The following is a 22,409-nucleotide window of genomic DNA, read 5'->3' as shown; positions in this document are numbered from 1 at the left end:
CTACCCAAGAGTGGCCCACGGCGCCCGAGGCCTTGACTGTGGAAGGTGGCGTAGGTCCCACCTCATACTGGAACGAGCTGAGGACACAGAGGCACAAAGGGAGCCCAGCCCAGACCCCAGCCCCACAAAAGCCCCAACACTCACTCTCTGGAGTTGAGGTGCAAAATCCCCAGGAGAGCCTAAACGGCAGCTGCCCAAGGGGGTGAGGACAGACACGCATTAGCCCCAGAAGGCTAGCTGCTCAGCACCATCTCCTGGGCTGTCACATTCCAACGCAGGGGAGCACACGACCCCCCCAGAGCCAGCGACTCCCCCGGGGCCCTGCAGGCCCGAGGCAGATGGCGGGGGAGGTGGGAGAGATTGCGGGGGTCCCCAGGGGTGTTCCGCTCCCAGGTGGAGCTTTTGCCAGTTTCCATGTGCATACCCACCACTCAACTCTCAGCAGTGCCCCCTCCCAAGACTTGGCCTTCAAGTTCCTGGCAAAGGCCACTTCCAACCACAGTCGGTTAAAGGCTCTACCTCTCAACCCCTGGGGCTCACCCTGGCTTTCACTCTGGGGTCAAGGCTTTAGCCCTTTGGACTATTTCACTGTAAGGACATCTGCGGAACAAATCTGTAAACGTATTTAGCCAAAGCGCCACAAGGGATAAAGAGGAATTTACATTGAATTTACAATTAAAGAATCACTTCCACTGAAAAGAATAAAATTCTGTTACTGTGGGACCATCCCAGAAATCCTGGCGTGGTATGGGAGCCACAGCTATATTCTTAGGGCGGTCTTCCCCACGGGCCCCTTTGTAGTGGAGAGGAAACCAGCACTCCTAGGGTACCACCCTCTTGCTTTTACCCAGGGATCTCATCTCATTCTCCCCCAAGCCCAGGGGGCAAAGTGGGGACTCTGGTCCACATCTTACAGGTGAGGAAACTGAGGCTCGGGAAGCACCAGTAAACTGCCCAAGTGGACACAGAAGCAATGATGGCATGAGAATTGCAAACACCCAAACTCACCGCCCTCCACCATGCCCCCCTTTTACAGAGCCGGTGAAAACCCTCATGTTTTCCCTGCTCCCACAAACGATTCTGTTCTCGAGAACCTAGCACAAATGACAGCTAGGTCCAGACTGTTGCCGCAGTGGGTGGATGCTCCCACCTCCTATGGTTCGAAGGTCGTGAGGCCGAGGGGCTGGTGCCTGGCCTTGGACCCACCCGCCACCCGCTCCCTCCCTGCCTGCTTGGCATCTTTCAGTCCAGGCGCTAGACCCGTTTCCAGTCAAAGGATTACTGTGTCATCTAGAATACCTCCTGGCAGATTTATGATGTTCTAACTAGTCAGTTAGCCTGAGCAAAAAGCCCAAATAACTTTCCCAGGTAGGAGATGGAGGGGAAAAAACAACTAACACAGTAGCATTCCTGAAGATTACCCTTTCATTGAACCAACAAAACATGGTTTATCTGAAACTTTTCTCTTTCCGTCTTTGACTCCCGTAAGATTTGTAAACAGCTGATTCACCCAGCTTTTTTGGAATTAGTTCGTAGAGTTAACTAAGCACCTGGATTCTCAAAGACTCACATTTTTTTCCTTCCCCGCGGTGTTGTTTGTCTTCTGCACTTTCTCTCCATCATTATTGGCATCAACGTGAGGGGCTGCTCACATGGGAGATGGTTTCCTTGGGGTTGGGACAGGGAGATGTAGAGGCACACCATCCTCAAAGGAGCACATGTTCTAACTAAGGAGGCAAGGGTCCGGCCCCCGCTCGCCCAATCTGGGACAACTCTGAAGGGCCACCCCAGTTCCAGGGGGTCAGCTGAGGCCAGTTGTGACCACTCCACCATCCAGCTTCTCCCTCTGCCCCACTGGCTTTCTTTCCTTCCCCCACCACTGAAGGACCAAAGCTAGAGGCACAGAATCATTGGCTAAGAATAATTTTTAGGTGAAGGTAACAAAGATCGTTTCAGAGGCAGATCATCATTAAATGAGGAATATAACCAAATATGTCCATTCGACTTTAAGTCATATTTTATTATGGTCATAAACGCAGTGCCCGCACGCCAAGCCTATGGAGCTGTGCTCTGAAACTTCCCTGAAAACTGTCGTCACCACGTCTAGAGAAGGAGGGTGTGGATGGAGCGCGGAAGCCAGTGCAAGCCTGGAGCCTGCGTCCGCGCTGAAAGGACTCCACGATGGCTCACCGCTGCCCACAGCTTTGATTTTGAGCCAGTGCAAAACGGAGCTGCTTTGAAATCGTTTTCTGATCTAAGCTGAGGTGCAGAGAGCTCTGCAGAGCGCCACGCGGGCCAGGCAGACTGGGCTCCCCGGAAGCCCTCCTCACCTGCGCCACGAATGCCCGCCTACCAGAAAGGGTCTCCTGCTTCCCAACATTCCCCCGAGAAGAAAACCGGAGTTTTCCTGCCTGCTTTGCCACTGGCCAGTCACGTGACTCTGGAGGCGGCCTCATCTCTGCTCCCGGAGGCTACCACGCAGGCTCCAGGCCACTTCTGCACCTGGCGGTAAGACTCCCGGCCGGGTTCCTCCCTAAACCCAGTTTGGTACTGTGGCCCAGCATTTCCCTGTGTCTTGGAGCCGAGAATATTCTATTACCTGTGTCCTCAGGTCATTTCAGAAATCTCAGAATACACTTAACGAGCAAAGAAGAGTGGTGAAAAGTTACCTCTCCGTTCCCCTGGCACTGGCCTCTCCCCAAGGGCACAGCGGCTCCCCTGATGCTCATCCACCCTCAGTGATGAAAGGGTGGGGGGGCCTATCACATGCCAGCCTCGGGAGGACCTGGGCTCCCCACCCTCGCTCACAGCCCCTCGACGCCCACCCGACCTCGGGACGAAGCAGTGTCCATACAATCATGGTGCCTGAGCCGAGTGGAGACCTTAGACTGCAGTCCTCTCGTTTATAGATATGACATAGAAAATTACTATCTAGCAACTATACGATTAATGATAATATATTATTAAACATAATATTAATTATACGTCAACCTGTTTAAGGTCTTAATATATTAAGTATCTACTAGAAAGTAATATTTAACGATTATAATTAATATGTTATAATTGTAATACATGTAATATATTACATATAATTATATATAATATATCTGTGTATAGTATACGTTATATATAATTATATATAATATCACATAATTATAATATAATTATATAGTAACAAGATTAATATACTGGTTATTATATAATATTAATATTAATTATTATATAGTATATGTATTTGAGAAAGATAAATGGGTTTTTTTCAAGATTTTTTTTTTGACGTGGACCATTTTTAAAGTCTTTGTTGAATTTGTTACAATATTGCTTCTGTTTTATGCTTTGGTTTTTTGGCTGCGAGGCATGTGAGATCTTAGCACCCTGACCACGGATCGAACCTGCACCCCCTGCATTGGAAGGTGAAGTCTTAACCACTGGACCGCCAGGGAAGTCCCAAATGTTTGCCGTTTTAAGTCACTGTTTTGGGGGTGTTTGGTAGCAAAAATGAACCGATGTGGTGACTTGTGCCACGGCTCCCCTGGAGACTCTAAGCCTTGTGAAGGTGGGGGCCGTGCCCCTCCTGGTGGCAGTTTTACTCTCAGCCTTGCCTGGTGCTTGGCACACAAAGAAAGGGCTTTTGGCGAATGTCTGGTAACTCAGTAAGAAGAAGCCCCGCAGTCATTGGGACAGAGGACTCAGCGCAAGATTTCTTGATTCCTGGTTTGGTGTTCACTCTAATGCTCAGTTATTTAAAAAAACAAGAAATGAGAAAGAGCTAGAGAATAAGACCTATGAAATTATAAAAGGCAGATTATTTATCTTTGAGATGAGAAGGGCAAATAACAGCCTTCAATGTCCTTCATGTAAAAGGGAGCAAATAAAGACCTGGTTAAGCCCAAGGGCAAACCCTTGGAAGGCAGCTTGCTAGACCAGATATTTCGTTCTCCGTGTGCCCATCACGGGGGTGGTGTCTGTCCTGCCCAGCAGTCTTGCCTCCCATCCCAGGCTGCCTGGACCATTCACGGGCATCCAAACCCTGGGGCTGGGGCAGGGCAGAGCAAGGACGTCAAAAACCCAACTAAACACCAGAACTTTCTTGGCAGGTTGGATTAGAATAGTTGTGAGCTGTGGACGGCCTGAAGTTCTTTCTCTGTGATAAGGATAATAACACCGATAATGACAATAATAGTATCTCACAGGGTCATTTTGGAGATAAACGGAGACAGCTTATATAAGCACACACCTGGCACCTGGAGCAAATGCTCCATCAGTATTAGCTAAATCTGATGACAACGTGCGGTCCCAGAGAGTACCTGATCATCAGTAATACTGATCCGGTCATAGCCACCATGAACAAAACTACCCGTCGAGCAGCGTCTGAATTGCTAGGGTGCTCATTACACAATATCCTGTGGACAAGAATGCGGCCAGGGAACAGCATCGAATAATCACAGCCCGCAGCTGTGCTGTGCAGGCAGGGAGCCTGTCGTATGAGGTCCCTGGGGCCCCTGTAACACAGTACCACAAACAAGCCGTGTGTACTTAAAACTACGGAAATTCTCTCACAGTTCTGGAGGCCAGAGCCTGAAATCAAGGTGTTGGCAGGGCCACACTCCCTTGGAAACCTCCAGGGGAGGGTCCTCCCTTGCTTCTTCCAGTCTCTAGTAGCCCCAGGGTTCCTTGGCTTAGGACAGCATCACTCCAGTCTCTCCTCTGTCTTCATGTGATCTTCCTTCTGTGTCTCTGTATCCAAATTTCCCACTTTTTATAAGGACGCCAATCATACTGGTTTAGGGACCCAGCCTAACCTCATGGTAACCTGATTACATCTGCAAAGACCCTATTTCCAAATAAGGTCACGTTCACAGGTACCAAAGGTTAGGACTTCACCATAGCTTTGGGGGACACAGTTCAGCCCATGACCCTATTCACCTTTGTATCCTCAACACCTAGCACAGTACCTGGGAAACAGACATAAATGAGCTGACAGGTTTCCCAGTCCCAGCTCTAAAGGCGCCCAAATGTAGACATGGTCCCAGCAACCTAGCTCTCCAGTTCTTTACTAACTGAGTAGTTGGGGCCCCACTTCCTAAAATTCCGGCCCTGTCGTGTCCTTACTCCTGCAACCCCAGCACCAGCGGAGGTCACCCCAGTGCCACCTGCGCCTGGCTCTGCACCGAGACCCCGCCGGGCCCCCGCAGGAGGCTGGCAGGGCTGCACGGCTCCCACAGCTAGGACCCAGCCTCAGCCGCATGGAAAAAAGGCTGGACTCCTGGGGTGACCAAGAGCAAATTGGTCTTTCTTGTACCTTCATCAGCAACTTTGCTGCCAGGTCAGAGTATATCAAAACACAGAGGCCCTGGCATGAGCCCCAGAGCCTGGAGGATATCTGATTGGTCTGTGACAAGCCATGAGTTGGCAGAGAAGGGCTTCCTGTCAACAGGAAGGAAAGGATGGGGATCAAATTATTTTCAACGTAGGTAGAAGAACAAAGAGATGAGATTTGGGTTAACCATTCCGATGCAGGGCTACACCAGTCACACGTGAGAAACCTTCCTCCGCTGGAGGGGAAGCCCGGCTGATTAACCCTCAACCATTTCCTCTGGTTCAGCGGCACACCCCCCGCAGTGGGGTCTCTCTAAGAATTCCCTGTGGTTAACCCTTGGGGATATAGCTTCGCTCCCATGTGGCTCTGCCCATCTGACAGCAAGGTCACGGTCAATTGACCAAGCAAATTAAGGACTGTTTCAACTCGGCTGCGCAGCACTTCATCGGCCTTTGTCTGTCCCAAATTTTAAAGACATTGACCGCATTCTGACATTTGGTTCGCTGTCCTGGGATATCAAGACAGGCTGGTTACTGTCTGGAAAGAACTGGGAGTCACAGGCGTTCACATGTACTCATACCCACTGTTCTGGGTCAGAGGGGGGTGGGTGGAGGAGACTGGGGGAAAAGAGGGCTGGGTTCTAACCCAGCCCTTCCAAGGCTCTGTGGCCTGTTTGGTGACCTGAGCAGCCCCATAAAAGTGAAATAGTGCCCAGAAATAGACAGCGCTGGCCGTGAGGTGAATATACCAAGACTGGAAAAGTAGAAGAAATCAGACAAGAAACAGCATCATTTAGGAGCACATTTATTTGTCTGGATGGTTTCAGAGGACACAACTGATGTCGAAGTTAAGTGAATGAAGTGTGAGCAGGTGAAAAGCCCTTGGCAAGTAAGAAGTGGTTCCAAGTCCTTTCCTGAGTCACACTTTGGTCTAAAGGGAAACCCCTGAGTGCAGATCAGCAACAGAATAGTTCTGCTGGGTTTTATTTCGGAAGGGCAGTTCAAAGAAAACAGGCAGGGAAAGATACTTGTGAAGCACTGAGAACCAGAGTTTATGATGTGTGGAAAGATATAATATTGAACACACACTGCATTGGGCTGCTGCTTCTGCTTCTGGAACCTCAGTACTAGCGACGTCCTTTTGGTGCAATAATGATCCCCAATGTAAATGGTCGCATTTATCATTAGGCCACTATGCAGTGTTCAGAGCCTGGTTTACACAAGGATCTTGGACCCTCCACAGACAGGTCCTGGGGGAGAGTGGGAACAGGGCAGCAGAGGTAAGACTTGAATAAAGTGTCATCCAACCATGAAACGGGGAACGTACTTGTTCTCAGCTGGGCCACCTGTAAAGTGGGGACAAGAGGATGAGACAGAATCCAGCCTGCATGTACGCCCAAAGTCACTGGACGTGATTCTGCAAATCCACGTGTTTTGAATGTGCTCTGCTTAGATCACTACGTGAGCTGGTCCACGGCAGTCTGTGCATGGTCTGCAGGTAGAGTCTTCAAGGAAGGGGACCCCTAAATCTGTTCTCTGCCTGCCCATCCCCCCCATAGCCCAGCACTGGACTGTTAACTGACATTCAGCCAGTGTGCAATGCCCACGCTGCAGGAAGCCCACGCACTGCCAGCCGTGCTCTGCGAGCTGCAGAGAGGCATCCAGGCCTCATTTATAAAGCCCGGAGCCACGGGAGAGTTCCGGGGGCTCTATCACTGAGTACCTTGACTCCTGAAGGTCCCAGTATCATACTCTGGGCCCTTCTGCAAATTTCTCCTGTAGATATTCAAATGCCACATCAACTTAGACACCTTTTACTAAGTTATAGGTTCCTATTTTAGATTTAACATTTATTGAGGGTTAATATTATTAGAAAGAGCTATAGGAAAAACACTTCTGCACCTTCGCAAAACTCTTGAAGATACATACATATATAAAATCTTTGTTTTCTCGTAGAAGGATTCACACAATCACTTCTTTTAGGAATTTAGCACAAGAGGGCTTTCCTGGTGGCGCAGTGGTTGGGAATCCGCCTGCCAGTGCAGGGGAGATGGGTTCGAGCCCTGGTCTGGGAAGATCCTATATGCTGCACAGCAACTAAGAACCTGTGCTCAGGGCACCCAAGATGCACCAAACCACTGAAGGGCTAAGTCAAGAAACACTGCAGTGAGGCCTAACAGGCTGGTTCATATTGGGTTACTCAGGCTGGGGGCCTATCTGGACATTCATCTTTATTTGGGAGCCAGAAATATTCCAGCTTTGTTTAACAGCAGCCAAGGATCTCTCTTCTCAATGACAGCTGAAAACGTGCAGAAGATAGACAGACAGATGGACAGATGGACAGACACACGGATACTTAGATGGGTGGATGGACAGATTGATGGAATAACTCACCGGGGCAGAAGAACGGATCAGTGTTACGCTGAGGAAGTTGGAAATCAATTGTTTTTTAAACCCCTGTAGGCACAGGAGTCACCTGGAGAACTTACCAGAAACAAAGAACCACAGATCCCACTCCCCAGAGACTCTGATGCAGCAGCTCTGGGCTGAGACCTAGGATTTTACATTTTAAACAAACACCCGGTGGTTCTGCTTAAGTTGGTCCACGAACTGCACTTTAAAAAACACTGCCCCTGTGCCATGCGGCTGCTTCGCACTAGCTATCTACCTGACTGTGACCGCCTGGAGGGGTGGGACGGGGAGGGTGGGAGGGAGGGAGACGCAGGAGGGAAGAGATATGGGGACATATGTATATGTACAACTGATTCACTGTTATAAAGCAGAAACTAACACACCATTGTAAAGCAATTCTACTCCAATAAAGATGTAAAAAAAAAAAAAAAGCCAGACACAAAAGGAAAAAAAAAAACCCAAAAACAACACTGCCCTAAACCCTAACCCAACAAATCTTGCTCAAGGTGGTACAAACTGACCAAGGTCAAGGCCAAGGTCAAAACTGACACCCCCCACTGTACCGCCCGGCATCCCCTTTCTCTTCACCGAGGCTTCAGTCCAGGGTGTTTCGATGGTGTATTGGGCAGTGAGCACTGCTGTCACTGGGTCCTCCAGTCCCCGGGGGGCAGAAAGGCAGCTCTCATCCCCACCCACATCCGGGCGATGCCCCCTCCCCCCATGCACTGCCCTAGCAGAGCGGATCTGATTGGATGGAGGCTACTGGTCACCAGCCCATCGCCAAGGTGAAGGGCACTGGGCCTCCAGCCGCGTGAGGCCTCCCTCCGGAGACACCACAAGCAAAGGCATCCCTAGTGGCAGGCCCAAGCCAAGCTGTGTCTCCACAACCTTCTGGGACCGGCCAGCTGCCCCTCGCTCTATTTTTAGGTTGTCTCCAGGGACGGTGAAGGATTTCTGGAGCACCTCTCCCAAGAGGCCTGGGGATTTGTGCGTTCTGCCAGCAGTAAATATCGGGCCACGACCTCGGATCGAGTCTGACCCCCTCCAGCTGCCTCTGTCCCCACGGGCTCCTGTGCGGGTCCTTCTCTCCAGAGCCCTCCCTGCCCCCTTGGTCTCCTGCTCTGTCACTGGCTTGTGAAGAGTTCCAGAGACCAACAACACAGTCAACGACCCAGCCAACAGTCATCAACTAAAATATATCTAAGATACATGAATTTCAGCATTAATAGGTAAAATAAGTTTTCTCGGACAAAAAGGAGGAAAGAACATGCTTACTCCCAGCAACGGCTTCTCTGGCAAAGTGCTAGCAGATCACCACACACAGCTAGACTTCTAATGAGGTATTTTCTAAAAGCATTCCCACCACCTTGATTATTATTCCCACTTTACGGTACAGATGAAGGCTGAGGAAAGAGAACCCAGGCGAGGTGCCAACTCACCAGGACTCTGAACACTACGCCCATCTCACTACTTTTAAAGGCCCAGTGCAACCCCAAAGGGACCTGCACTCAGCCTTTCCTCTTCCTCTTCCTCCCCTCCCCTCCCCTCCCCTCTCTCCTCTCCCTTCCCCTCTCTCCCCTCCCCTCCCCTCCCCTCCCCTCCCCTCCCCTCCTCTCTCTCCTTCTCTTTCCCCTGACAAGATCCGAGAGGGTTTCCCATAAAGGTGATCCAAGCTGAGATTAAAATCAAGCAAGGTTACACCCTCCATTAGGCCCAAGGGCCATTCTCCCTACGATAGAATTCAATGAATAAATTACCTTAGTTAGTAGCTCTGGGTCTCCACTACCCGCTGTCACCCAAGTCCCTAGTGTATCCCCTAAAATTGATTCCTCTTTTCTGGTGTCTCATGGCACAGCAGGCGCTATTGGTAGGAAGGCAGAGTGAAGATGGTTAAAGATAATCAGAGCCTAGGATGAGGGTTTGCAACGACTTCCCCCAACATCCTTGGTCATGGTTCTGTTTATGCACCAGATATGGGGGTGGAGACAGAGTCCAATCGTGTCCAAAAAGGACACAATCCAATTCAGTAAAAAGACAAGCTGCTTGGACACTGGGTCCCAGGAGGCCTCACCACTGTGAGTGGCACTGGACGCCACCAAATGAGCCCACCCACAGGACTGCCAGGCCACAGTGTCTTCCAGGGGTCACTCTTTAGAATCCCGAATGTCCTGGTGCATGCTGCCACCAGGCTAGCTAGTTCTCACAAAGCATTGTTTTCATCACCTTTAATTGCTTCTTAGTTTAAATCACCCCCCCCCCCCGCCCAAAACAGTGAGACAACAACTTAGATTCAGTCATTTATCCCAGGGAGCAGGGCAAGTGAGGCAGGGAAGTCAGAACAACCAGAAAGGGTGCATTATTGATGATCGGACCACCACTGTGGGCAACGGGGGCTGGGCCCTGCTGCGACCCTCTGAGACATCCTACAGAGCCCATGTCAGAACCATCAACCCCAGGGACAGGGAGGCTGGGGAACAGTCCCACCTGCATCCTTCCCTGCCTGAGGGTTGCCCCTTAGGGCATAATCCCAATCCCAGCATTTCCATCCCAGCCTGTACTCCGGCTGAGCAAACTGCCCCTATTCAGGAGGGTTCCTTCAGGAGCAAGAAAGACACAGTGAGGAACCGTGGTGTGGAGCGGAGCTGTCCAGCAAGGCTGCGGAGCATGCTGGGTGGGCTACGGGCACACGGGGCAGGGCGCCAACAGCGTCTACTGCAGCTTGTCAGTGGCTTCAGGGGACATCCTCATCCCCGGGCCTACCTTCCAGAGAGGGCTGCCAGAGAAGATACAGGACGCCAGTTAAATTGGGATTTCAGATAATGATGGGTATTTTTTAGTATAAGTTTATCCCAACTGGTGCCTGGCACATTCATATACTAAGAAGTTGTTCATTGTTTAAAATTCTAATTTAACTGGGCATTTAGTTTAGTTTTGTTTTGTTTTCGGTACGCGGGCCTCTCACTGTTGTGGCCTCTCCCGTTGCGGAGCATAGGCTCCGGACGCGCAGGCTCAGCGGCCGTGGCTCACGGGCCCAGCCGCTCCGCGGCATGTGGGATCTTCCCGGACCGGGGCACGAACCCGTGTCCCCTGCATCGGCAGGCGGACTCTCAACCACTGCGCCACCAGGGAAGCCCGCATTTAGTATTTTTATTTGCTAAATCATGCAATCCAACCTCAAGGCTCTCCTTGATCTGGCCTTGATGTATTTCTGATTACTCTGAATCTCAAATGCTTTCTTCCATGAAAAGGGGCTCTTCCCTGGAGTTGGAAGCAGTCCTGCAACTCCCCGACTCCATGGGGGTGCTTAAGCTGGTTCCCTGGCAGGGGTAACCCCTGCCACGTCTCTGTCCTGCCTACCACCTCTGGGTCTATTGTCTCTCTGAACATGTCTATGTACTGCCACCTCTCCCTTCTCTCCCCTCTGAAAGCAGGTACTGCCTGCACTGGTCACCTTGTGCCCTTGGGTCATCTGCTAACATCTGTCTGAATGCTGTATTTTCCCAGCTAGAGTGTAACTCTCACCCAGCCCAGCACAAGGATCAACAGGTAATTACTAGTTGGTTAGTGAGAAGACCCCCTCGGTCCCCCCCAGCAAACGCAAGCCCTGTGAGAGTGGAGACAGAGCTCCTCTCGTTCCCCCCTGGATCTCACCATCAAGCAGCACAGCATACGTGTCGTGGAATAATTGAGTGAACAGAACTTTCTGTAAGGGCTGCATCACGCCAAGAACGTTGTCTAAATCAGCCAAAAACATCACCAGCAGCAGGAAGGCTGGTCGGAGTATTCTGACTATATCGTGGCTTTTCCGCTTTCACAGCCTGGCTGCGCGCTCCCATTCCGGGTTCTGGATTCTGTCCTACACCACCTCTGGAGAGCACCCCACACATACTCCTATTTGAGACCGGCCTCACCAAACGTAAATACGATATGGCCTGGGCACTGGGCAATGTCATTTTCTTTTCTCTCTCTTTTAAATTAGGTGCTCTGATGTAGATGTAATAGCCATGCATTCATATAACACTTTGTATTAGTAAGAGCTTTCTCATGGGTTATTTTATTTCAACATCCCTGAAAGGTAGGCAAAGCAGAATTATTATCTGTTTGACAAATGGGAGAAGCTGAGTGGTTAAATGGCTCAGCCAAGCGATGACTGCCGAGGGAGGTTAGGAGTACCTGTGTCTAACTTTTTTTTTTTTTTTTTTTTTTGCGGTACGCGGGCCTCTCACTGCTGTGGCCTCTCCCGTTGCGGAGCACAGGCTCCGGACGCGCAGGCTCAGCAGCCATGGCTCACGGGCCCAGCCGCTCCGCGGCACGTGGGATCTTCCCGGACCGGGGCACAAACCCGCGTCCCCTCCTGCATCGGCAGGCGGACTCTCAACCACTGCGCCACCAGGGAAGCCCGTGTCTAACTTTTTATTTACAAACATGGCTTAAAATGTCTCACATTAGCGATGTAAACAGGAATATCTCATTTTCATATAGAATGTTTACTCAAAGGAATGCTATTCCTGCATATTTGGGTCATCCCCCTGGTGGTCACACAGCAGGCAGGGCTCCAGTCACCTGCTCCCTGAGCTTTCCCCTGCCAGGGAGGCTGGCCACCCTTCGCCACTTGGGGCTGCTCCCTAAAGTACCCATCAGATGTCTGGGGCTCCCGGGGCTCCCTACCCTTCCTGGCCAATGTGTGCACACAGGCCTGGGAAGGAGGAACTGTGGTCAACAAACACAGGAGTGAAGTGCCTAAGGAGGTTCGCAGCAGAAAGTGAGTGACCAGCTGCCCTCCCCCAGGCCCCATGCTGCTGTCAGGAAGGATTAGCTTTAAGGAGGTGTCTTTAACAAGTGTCATCGGAGACAGCCCTGGAGGGTGGGACTCACCGCGCACCCCCAACCTGTGCCCAAGACCCTCATCCGTGATCAAAATTGCATTTTCCATGGAGCCCTCGTGTGTGTGTGTGTGTGTGTGTGTGTGTGTGTGTACATTTACTTGGTTGGTGAAGGTTGGGGAGTGTGACCCAGTTGGGGGTTTCCTTCCGGTGCAGGTAAGGGCTGCGCCGCACGTCCCCCCACGGGGAGGCTAGGGAAGGCTTTGGAGGCCACGGGCTACCTGGGCAGGCAAAGCGCACGACCCCGCCCGCCGCTCCCTCCAGCTTGACAAAGTCAAGCAGCAGACCGATCGATGTCGCCAAAGTCCGGGCCGGCTGCCGGCGTGGCCAGGGCTGAAGTTCGCGAGGGCCCTGCACGCCTTAGGCAGTCCCGAGCCCCCAAGGGCCTGAAAGGTGCTCCCAGGGTCAGGCAAAGGGGCCGGCTGCAGAGGAGTCTCCAGCCCCCGGCCCAGAGTCACCCGAAGGAAACTGGGGAGCAGGGAGTGTCCATTTGAGGGCGCAGCTACACAGCCAACGCCCCCCTCCCCCGCTGTCCCCACCCACTGCCCCTCCCCTCAGTCTCGGGCTGCGGCGCGCGGCTCCACCTCTCCGGAGCGCAGTCCACACTGTCCTTTTTCAACAAAACAACGCTACGCACCGCCCCTCCGCCCCCGCCCCAGCGCCCGCACCCGGCGGGATCCCGTGCTGCGCACAGCCCGCCCCGCAGCTCCCGCCCCCGCCCCCGCCGCAGACGGTCGCCGAGCCCCGTTCGCACGCGGGTGGGAAGAGAGATGGAGCCCGGGCACAGCGGCCCAGCTCGGCCCTGCGCCTCCACCCTTCCCCAAGCCGCCCGAAGTGACAGGAGGGGCACGCACGGCGCGCGCGGGGCGTCCCGCGTTAACCGCTTCCGCGCCGGGTCGGAGCGACGCGAGGGTGGAGGGCTGGGGACGGCGGGGTGGGACTCACCGGAATGTGCACTCGCAGCGAACGCCGCTTCTGGCTGCTGTTCTTCTTGCCGCTGCTCCCGCCGGGGCTGGAAACATCCTTCTTCTTCTTGGTGTCCATGGCCGCGCTTCCCATAACTTTAACCAGAAGTTAATTCCGGGTGACTCGTTCCTGGAATTCGGTCCTCTCCTTCCCAGTCCGGCCCCAGCCGTCGGCCGCAAGCCGCACGCGCTGTTTACTGTCCTTGCACCCTGAAGGCACCGCGTGGGGACTTCCGCGGGGAGGGAAGGTGGAGCTGGGGTGGCGGTCGGCGGGAGCGCCGAGTTCACGTGTCCTCTTCCTCCTACGGGCTCTTCGGATGCGAAATCAAAGCCAAAGGCTGTCCTGGTTCTGGTCTCTCGCCGGGCTACGCGTGGCAGAGGTCTCCCGCTGGGTGACAAAGTTTTCTTCCTTTTGCAAAGCGAAGCAACATTTTCCCCCTCTCGGCTCCTCCCACAGATTCCCAGAGGTAATCAGAAAGGCAGGTGCAATTAAACACGGCAATTTGGGAAGCAGCCCTCCTATGCCTATGCCTAAGTGGAAAATCTGGCGAGAGCCAGACAGTTTGTATGTTTATATGACCCTCCACCGGAGAATAAACCAGCCCGCAGCCTGGAACTAGGTCCGTCCTCCTTTCTGGCCGAGAGGGAGGGAGGGAGGAGGGGAAGAGGAGGTGCAAGCGCTAACACTCTTCGCAACTGGGCTGAAGCTCGACTGCGAGCACGAGTTCTGGAGGCCACCCTGCCGGCCGGAGGGCGTGCGGGTGCCCCGCGGGGAGCGGAGGGCAGGCGCCCGTTCCGCCGCCTCCCCGCGGCCCGGGGGCCCGAGGGGTCAACGAAGGGCCGGGCCTGGCACCGACGCAGGCTCGCGGGGCGGTGGACGGCGGCGTGCCTCGAACAGGAAGTGCGCGGCGTGCGGCGCGCTCTCCCGCTCCGCCCGCCGACCCCCGCCGCCCCCTGCGGCCGCGGCGGCGCGGGACTCGCTCCGAGATGATTCCTGACTCATGTCGTCCCCCAGTGTCTGTTTATGCCTCACCCCCTGAAACACGCACACGCGCCCTGTGCCCCGCAGACCCGGCCGCGGCGGAAGCGCGGGTTTCTGTGGGATGCGCGCTGACCCGCACGTGCTTCTCGGAAAACCGCGGCCCGGGGCCCTCCCCCACGGCGTGCGGACCTGAATGCGCAATGAGAGCGGGCGTTGTGCGGGTTTTCACCCCCACCCCGCCGTACCCCACCCCACCCGGCTTTGCTCAGGTTCACCAGGGGATCGGCGGTAAGTGTCGGGCGCGGAGTCAGCAACCCGGCGCCGCCGTGAACGCGGGGTTCCTAAGACTGCAGAAGAAAAGGTGGAGGAGAGGGCGGTAAACCCCGCGCGAGTCCCCCACGTGCTGCCACGGTCTCAGCCACCGCGTTGCCCGTCTGGCACCGCCCGTAGCCAAGGGCCGGTGGGGCGTTCTCCCGGGTGGCGGTGCGCCCCCCACCCGCCGAGGTGGGCCGCAGGATGGCGCGACCCTCACCCCCCAGCCCCCTGCCCGCCTGGCTGGGAGTAAGGTGAGTGCTCGGTCGGGAGTCGCCTCCGCTCCTGCTCTAGGTTCTGAGGATAGAGTGGCCCCCAAAGTCACTCGAACAACCTGAATGCTGACGTCAGCGCTGCTGCTCCCCGGAATCGGTGGGGCGGGGACGCCACCCGAGAAAGAACGGGACACAGGTCGCTTTGGGAACGCCCTGGGGTCTGTGAGGAGGTGGCCTTCACTCCTGTCCAGGTGCGGAGATATGCACAGTTCTCTCCTGGGGAGAAGGGTGAGCCCGCTTTCCGGGCCGCCCCTTAGGCGGTGCCCCCCACCCAGCCAGGAGGAACCCTGGTTCAGCCATCTTCCCTGTTTCCCTCTCCCGTCCGAGTTCCTGCTGTCTGGGTGGTGCCGCGGTTTAGAGGGGTGGGTTTCTGGTGGGTTTGCCTTCCTCCTCCTCCCGGCTCTCCAGTCCAGAGTGGAGCCAGACTGAAGACCCTCCTGGTCCCGGAGTAGTGCTTTCTGGACAGAAGGTCGCAGTGCTCTGGAGGGGACTGCACCTGGGTTCAGAAACCCAGTGGCCATCCCTGCCCCACAGGTGTGGAATTTCTTGCTTTGACCTTTTTCTAACTGGCTGCCTGCAGGAGGATTTCAGGAGACTCAGGGAGACTGACTGCATTATTTCACTAAATGCTAGAAACACTGGTTAGAAGGAGAAAAGGGTGGACCTTCAGCCTATGTGACGTGGTATAAAGCCCACCCTTACCCATTCAAAATGACTCCCCAACTGTCATTTAAATTTCATCTCCTCAGTTTGATGTTTTAATCCCTATCACAATGATTGGAGAACCAGGAGGGCAAGTCCGGGTGCCACTGGGAGGCCCCTGCTGGGACGGATTCAGAATGAGGAAGCCGCTGTTGTTTCGCACACTGAACGCTTTGCCTGAGGCCTGTCATGGTTGAAGGGCCTCGTCTAGCGATTGTTAGAATACGTACTTTTGTCCGTTGATTTGAGTAAATATGCCCGATCATTCATTAATAAGATTCATTTGTTTTCTGAGTTTGTTTTGTTGGAGTACAGACTTTACTGCCTGGGGATCTTAAAACATTTTACCATATTGCCTGCATTTCAAGAGCCCTCTCCTTTTTTGGGGTTCCACATGTTAATTTTTTTTTTTTGAAATTTGGGTGTTTCTTATAGATGGGGTCAGAAGAAGTTTACCAGGCATTTTTTTCCTTCTGAAAAAATATTGATAAATTGATCATATATCTTCCAAGCAATGGAGTCTTAGAATGGAGGGGGCACATTGCGTTGGGATGCCCTCCGAAACCCCTTCTCTCCTTCACCTGGCTGCACAGTTGTTTTTTTTTAATATTTATTTATCTATTTATTTGGCTGCGCTGGATCTTAGTTGCAGCACGCGGGATCTTTTAGTTGCAGCATGCAAGCTCTTAGTTGCGGCCTGCAGGATCTTGTGCCCTGACCTGGGATCGAACCCGGGCCCCCTGCATTGGAAGCGCGGAGTCTTAACCGCTGGACCACCAGGGAAGTCCCTGCACAGTTAGCGAGTAGCTAAATGTGGCATGCCCAAGCCACAGCATCTCTATAATGACCCCTGACGTCTGCTGTTTCTGAATGCCCTGACTTATGACTCCCTTTGCAAAACTAATGCAATCAAATATATGCTGAACAAAATAGAGAAATTTTGAATAAAGACAGCGTTACTGAATTTGCCTTTTGCCTCAGGCTCCAATATTGCTCAGCTTAGCACTGTTACCAATCCTGTCTTTATGTAAAATTATGATTTTTTGGGGGGTATGAAATGAAGTTTATAGATATAATTTTTTCCCCCCAAATCAAGCAGAGGCTCTTAGTGGTCACCAAATATCTATATGATTGTTTACATTTTCCAGTGCCCTGGCAGTTAGGGTAGGAATATGTAATTAATTCTGGCCAATGAAATGCGAGCAGAATTAGTAGTAGTATTTCTGGGTCAAGCAGTGAGGAGTTAGTATGCCTGCCCCATTTCCCTTTTCCCCTCCCACCATGATCTTGGAGACGACATGATCTTGGAGGTCACGTGTTTCAGGTGGCACCCAGTAAGATGGAGGAGGGCAACTCAACTTGAATTGGACTTGATTGAATTGGGTTAAAGCCACTGAGATTTTGATATTTATTTGTTATCACAGCATAGCCTTGCCTATACAAAATATTGCATTGAAATATTATTTATCTTCATGACTGATTTGGGGGCAACTCCTTAACTTTCACACCCAGGGCAAGGGCCTCATTTTGCCTCACCCTAGTGTGGCCCTGTCCTTCTGATTGATGGAAGGATGAGAAGTAGGGTTTAGCCAGGACTGTGGGCTGTCAGGGGACCAGCTTCCATGTTCCAAGAGAATGAGTTCAGTCCTCTCCCAGCACTGCCGCTGATCTGCGGTGTGGCTGTGAGCAATTTTGCCACCTGTAAGAGGAGTGGGATGGCATTTAGAAGATTTCTAAGGCCTCTTTAATGGGGACATGTGTTTTGTCCCGATTGTATTTTGTACCTCTTTGTGTAATTTTACTGCTCTAGGAGTTCCTTTTTTAATTGAACCTTTCAAAAGTATCATTTTGTGATGAACTGAGCATTTAAAACAAAAAAGCAAACAAAAGACACCTGGTCCTTCCCCACAGATGGTTTAAGACAGAGGTTCTCAGGGGAAAGGGGTGTTTTGAAGATGTGTCCATTTGGGGCATCATTTGTCTAGGCTCCTCATAGAGTTACCGATATAGGGCACCTACTAGGTGCCATTGCTGGGGTGTTTCAATACATCTATGGGAGAGGATGTTATTAACCCTGTTTTATACCACGCATGTGTTGCTGTAATTGCTGTACCACCACTAACACCCCAGAGTAACATCCCCTGGACATTTGATGTACCCCCAGGGCTCCAGGTCATCACACTGGCGTACCGTGATGGTGCCACCTCTTCCCCAGCCAGGGCACGACTTCATTCAGAGAAGACCATTTAAAATGCTGCACTGAGGACCTACAATCTAGTTGAGAAGTGAAATACACAGAGTACAATAGTCAACATAAATGAAACCCTGGATTAAGAATTTACAGGATGAATTTCACTTAGCCTGGTTTTCTAGATTAACTGGTCCCTACCCACCCACCCCCTTTTTTCTTTCCATTTTGTCTATTAATATACCATATAAATGAAAATGACTCTGGAAACCATGAGTCATCTTAGTAGAGCATTGACAACTTAGAAAGTCTTAGAATTTGTGCTGCACTCATAGATTTAAAGTCTGCCCTGTAAACTTGGAATGTTACAGTTAGAAGGAATCTTGGCGAACAAGGGTCTGTAGAGAGACATCTGTGTCTGGTGAATTCCTGTATTCAGTGGTGATATGTGCCACTGTCAGGAAGAAGAAAGGAATTAACTTTTTGATTACCTATTACATACCAGACATTATATTAGGTAGTTCATATTAATTATCTTACCTAATTTCTATTAAAATCCCCTAAGAAAACGCTCCTAGGCATTTTACAGATGAGGGAAACTGAGACTAGCTGTCAGAGTGCTTTGTAATCCATTTAACTTCTGTCCATTGATCTTAATTTGTTGTGTCCTCTGGAATGACATTTAAAAAATGTGGCCCCTCCTTTTGAAAAGCTTTGCACAAGGCTGACAGCATTATTGAGGAACCTCTGTCAGGGTGACCTTGGACAAATGATTGAACATCTTAGCTGCCTTGGTCTCTGTGCCTGTGACACAGAGTTGAGGGGAAAACAGTGGTCTATGTAGTCAGGACACCAGCGACTCAATTCTGTGCAAAAAAGCAACTCTTGGGATAAGGAAACCATGAGGTTTGGACTCGACTCTGTAAACGCTCTGATAGCTCGGGCTATCAAGCGAAGAGGGTGTTATCTAATCATGAAAACCAGACCGAGGGTCACATTCCGGTTTTTATCTCCCTTTAAACTTGGCCACTGATTGTGTAACCTTGTGACAGCTTGTGCTCCCTGGTGCAAATGGAACCATGAATACCCATCCATGGGGAGAAGTGGAGGCAGGTGCTCCGGACCAGCACCTCTCCTGACAGCCCTTTCCTGGGTCCCTTTTGATTTTCTGGGTGGGGGGGGAACCCACGCAAGCCACTTCTTTATCTGTGTTCCAGATTGCTCTTCACCCATAACACCAGTTGACCATGAGGCAGTCCTGATCATGGAATCTAAGAAGTACTTTGGATTAAGGTAAAGGTAAACTCTTGTGGCAATACTCTCCCAAGGGCAGACTTGTCCCATCTTTTCTCTGGAGAGTAGCCTGCTGTCTTGATCAGCTCTGTGTCTGCACACACACCCAGCAGTTCTAAAGAATGACAGGTTCAGCAAGCAGGGTCTGTGTGGCCACCCAGCACTGGGCAGGGGGAGGGGTCGGTTTGCTAAATAAAAGGATAGGTAATCCCAGCCATTATGCTCCCTTCCTTGACTAAGGGTAATCAACACATAAACAGCATTAGTTGGGAGTAAAGTCCTTGGTTCCACCAATGGCTGCTCTACAAGAGTTTCCCATGTGACTTTTGTCCCGGTGATCTGGCATAACCTCCCATCCGGGTAATGGGTTTGGGCTCCCTGGGCTGCAGGATTTGACTAGAGGTCTGTGTCTGTTGGTTCTCAACTTAGTTCTGAGCTTTGAACGTGCCAGAAGCAGACAGATGAACTCTGGGAAATTTGGAATACGTACCACTGTTATCTGACGATGGCTCATGACTGACTTCCTGACCTCTCAGCCGTCTATTTCAGACGTGATTAAATATTGCACATTAATTGTAGTAATTTCCCAACGAATAAAATTACTTTGGTTGTTAGACTGGGCCCAAACTTCATATATTGCAGTTCAAACTGAACGTGAACTTGTACAGGAGGGCGCTTACCAGCACCGTCGTTACCATCCCTCTGTGTGACTTGCAGCTGATGTCCAGACCTGGCCTTGAGAACGCCAGTTACAGAGACTTCCCTGATGGTCCAGTGGTTAAGACTCCACGCTTCCACTGCAGGGGGCATGGGTTCAATCCCTGGTCAGGGAACTAAGATCCCGCATGTTGTGTGGTGTGGCCAAAGGAAAAAAAAAAGTGCTGAAAGGTACACTTAAAAAAAAAAGAATGCTAGTTACAGCTTTTCAACAAGATTCCAGAAAAACTATATTTACAGTTCCTAGGGATTGGCCACGTTTGGGGAGCAGAGCACCAGGTCATGTCGTGGATTTGTAGGTGTGTACAGACTTGGACCTGCTGACCTCTGAGCCCCATTGAAGATGCCCAGTTGTCATCCCGGCTCTCAGAGAGTCCCTCCCACGAGGGCCCAGCCACACGCAGAGTTAAACCCATGCTCGACCTTGCTAACCTCTATTCCCGTCCTTTTACCTTAGCACTTTATACTGTAATCGATAAGTGCCCATTTGGTGCACAGACAGAGCCCACAAGAGGCTCCGTTCAAGGGCTCTGGACGGACAGGCAGTAGGCTCTCAAGGACATAGTGGTTTTTGACAACCCTCCCTGTGCCATGTGGGTCAGAACAGCACTTTGTAAAATGTTCCTAAATATAACTCCTAAGAATTGCATGAGCTCTTGGGAGAGGATGGGGAGAGAGAGATTTTCTGACTAAAACGCTGTGCGTCAGCTCATTTTAGTTCATTGCAACACACACTCCCAAGAGCATCACAGTGCCGGAGGCCTGGCTTGTTTTTCCCCTCCCCGCTCATTGTGGCTCTTTACCCTCTAGGTCAAAAAATAAAGTGTAATTACAGTGTTCATTGTTCTTTGACCAGCCTGAGAGAACGTTTTCCTGCCATTGTAGTGTATTCACCCATGGTCCAGGACTTCCCAGCATCTGGTGGAGGTGGGTGCACCAGCTTCTCCCAAAGCCCTGGCATGCAGTGCAGGCTTGGGGCAGTGCGGGCTCACAGCCAAGACTCCAGGGCACACACGCTGAGGCCGGCGCATTGTCCGTGACTCTCGTGGTTAGAAGGCCAGGAGAGCAGCTCTTTATAGCCGAGCTTCAATGAGACCCTACATCTCCATAGGACAGGGTCGCTGGTTCCAAATCTTTTGTTTATCGTTGCAAGTCTAAGAACGGATACAGCTAGAGCATTGTGTTGTTTAATCACTCCTTCACCAGGGACTGATTTTTCAGCCTGTCTGGAGACTTGCTCTTTCTAGTGGGGGGTGCTCTTTGTGGGGGTCATTGCCTCTGCTCTCAGATGTTTGCTGTCCTGCCTGCTCTGTGTTGCCAGGAACTGCAGTCCCAGGATCTTTGGCCAACTGGTGTCTGGCCAGGTTTGGCCAGTGGGAGACAGGTGGGGAGACTGGGGTCTGGAGGAGTGGAAGAGGAAGGACCCCAGGGATTTCGTCTTCCCTTGTTTTTCCTGGGGCAGCATCTTGCACAGTGCTTCTTTCCCCTGTGACTCCCACTCCACCAGGCAGACCCTCCCTCCGCGGGCCCAGCTTCTGCCAGGCAGCCCCGACTAGGGCTCTGACCCTGAACATTTGAGCAGAAATCTGGCGGCTCTAAGGGGCTGAACGAGGTGCAGAGCTGGGGGGGAGGCTGCTAGGAAGGGTCTGCAGGGCAGTGTGGCCAGAGGTGGCAAAAGGACAGGTGGACTAGTGTTTGGGGACTTTTATCTGAGTGAGATGGGATAATGTCAACTAGAAGAAGGACAAGGTTGAGTTTGAGTTTTTAAGGGTCAGCCCGGCCGTCATGTGTACAGCACAGTGCGGAGCTATCTCTGCCATTCAAGCCAGAGACAACCGTGGCTCCGACCACGGGGGGAGCGGCAGGGTGGTGAGTAGTTGCTTCCAAATATATTTTGAAGACAGAATCCCCAGAATTTGCGGATAGATTGGATGTGGGGTCTGAGAGAAAAGAGTGCCCTGTGTGGCTCTGAAGTTTTGGGCCTGAACAAGTGGAACGATCCCGTCTCCCGGGAGGGGCTGGGAGGTGGAGAGTCTGCTTTGGGCTGTAGTGAATCTGAGATGCCTGTAGGATACCCAGACACCTGAGGGAAAATCCCAGAGCGACAGGGGAGACATCTGGCTGGAGATATGCATTTGGAAGTCATCGACCAAAGGCTGGGATTTCAAGCCATCAAACGCGAAGAGAGTCAGGTACGCGTGTAGACAGCAAAGAGAAGGTGTCAGGACTGCACCAGTGGCCACCGCCTCCCCCCCCCCCCCGGGTAGAGGTTGGGGAGGTAAGGAGGAGTGAGCAAAGGGTCCACAAAGGAGCGGCCGTGAATTAGGAAGACAGCCAGGAGAGGTGGATCCAGAGACCACC

General features: G+C 52.0%; 1 protein-coding gene across 2 annotated transcripts in view; it reads right to left on the bottom strand.

Moving 5' to 3' along the window:
* Nucleotides 1–14,563, bottom strand: part of PRKAG2 (protein kinase AMP-activated non-catalytic subunit gamma 2) — a 282,124-nt gene extending 267,561 nt beyond the window's left edge. The window contains exon 1 of one of the 2 annotated variants that reach the window (XM_089917182.1): nt 13,560–14,563. In XM_089917182.1, the coding sequence (XP_089773308.1) occupies nt 13,560–13,673 (114 nt within the window). In that variant the 5' untranslated portion in view covers nt 13,674–14,563. The remainder of the gene's footprint in view (nt 1–13,559) is intronic. The other variant, XM_022577268.2, reaches the window with a different exon arrangement.
* Between the last annotated feature and the right edge of the window lie 7,846 nt (nt 14,564–22,409).

This window comes from Delphinapterus leucas, chromosome 9 (assembly GCF_059928025.1).
Source record: "Delphinapterus leucas isolate spDelLeu-1000000601 "Yukka" chromosome 9, BTC_Dleu_Yukka2, whole genome shotgun sequence".
In the NCBI taxonomy this organism is placed as follows: Eukaryota; Metazoa; Chordata; class Mammalia; order Artiodactyla; family Monodontidae; genus Delphinapterus; species Delphinapterus leucas.
The sequence above is the reverse complement of the archived record's forward strand: the minus strand, read 5'-3'. Positions and strand labels throughout refer to the sequence as shown.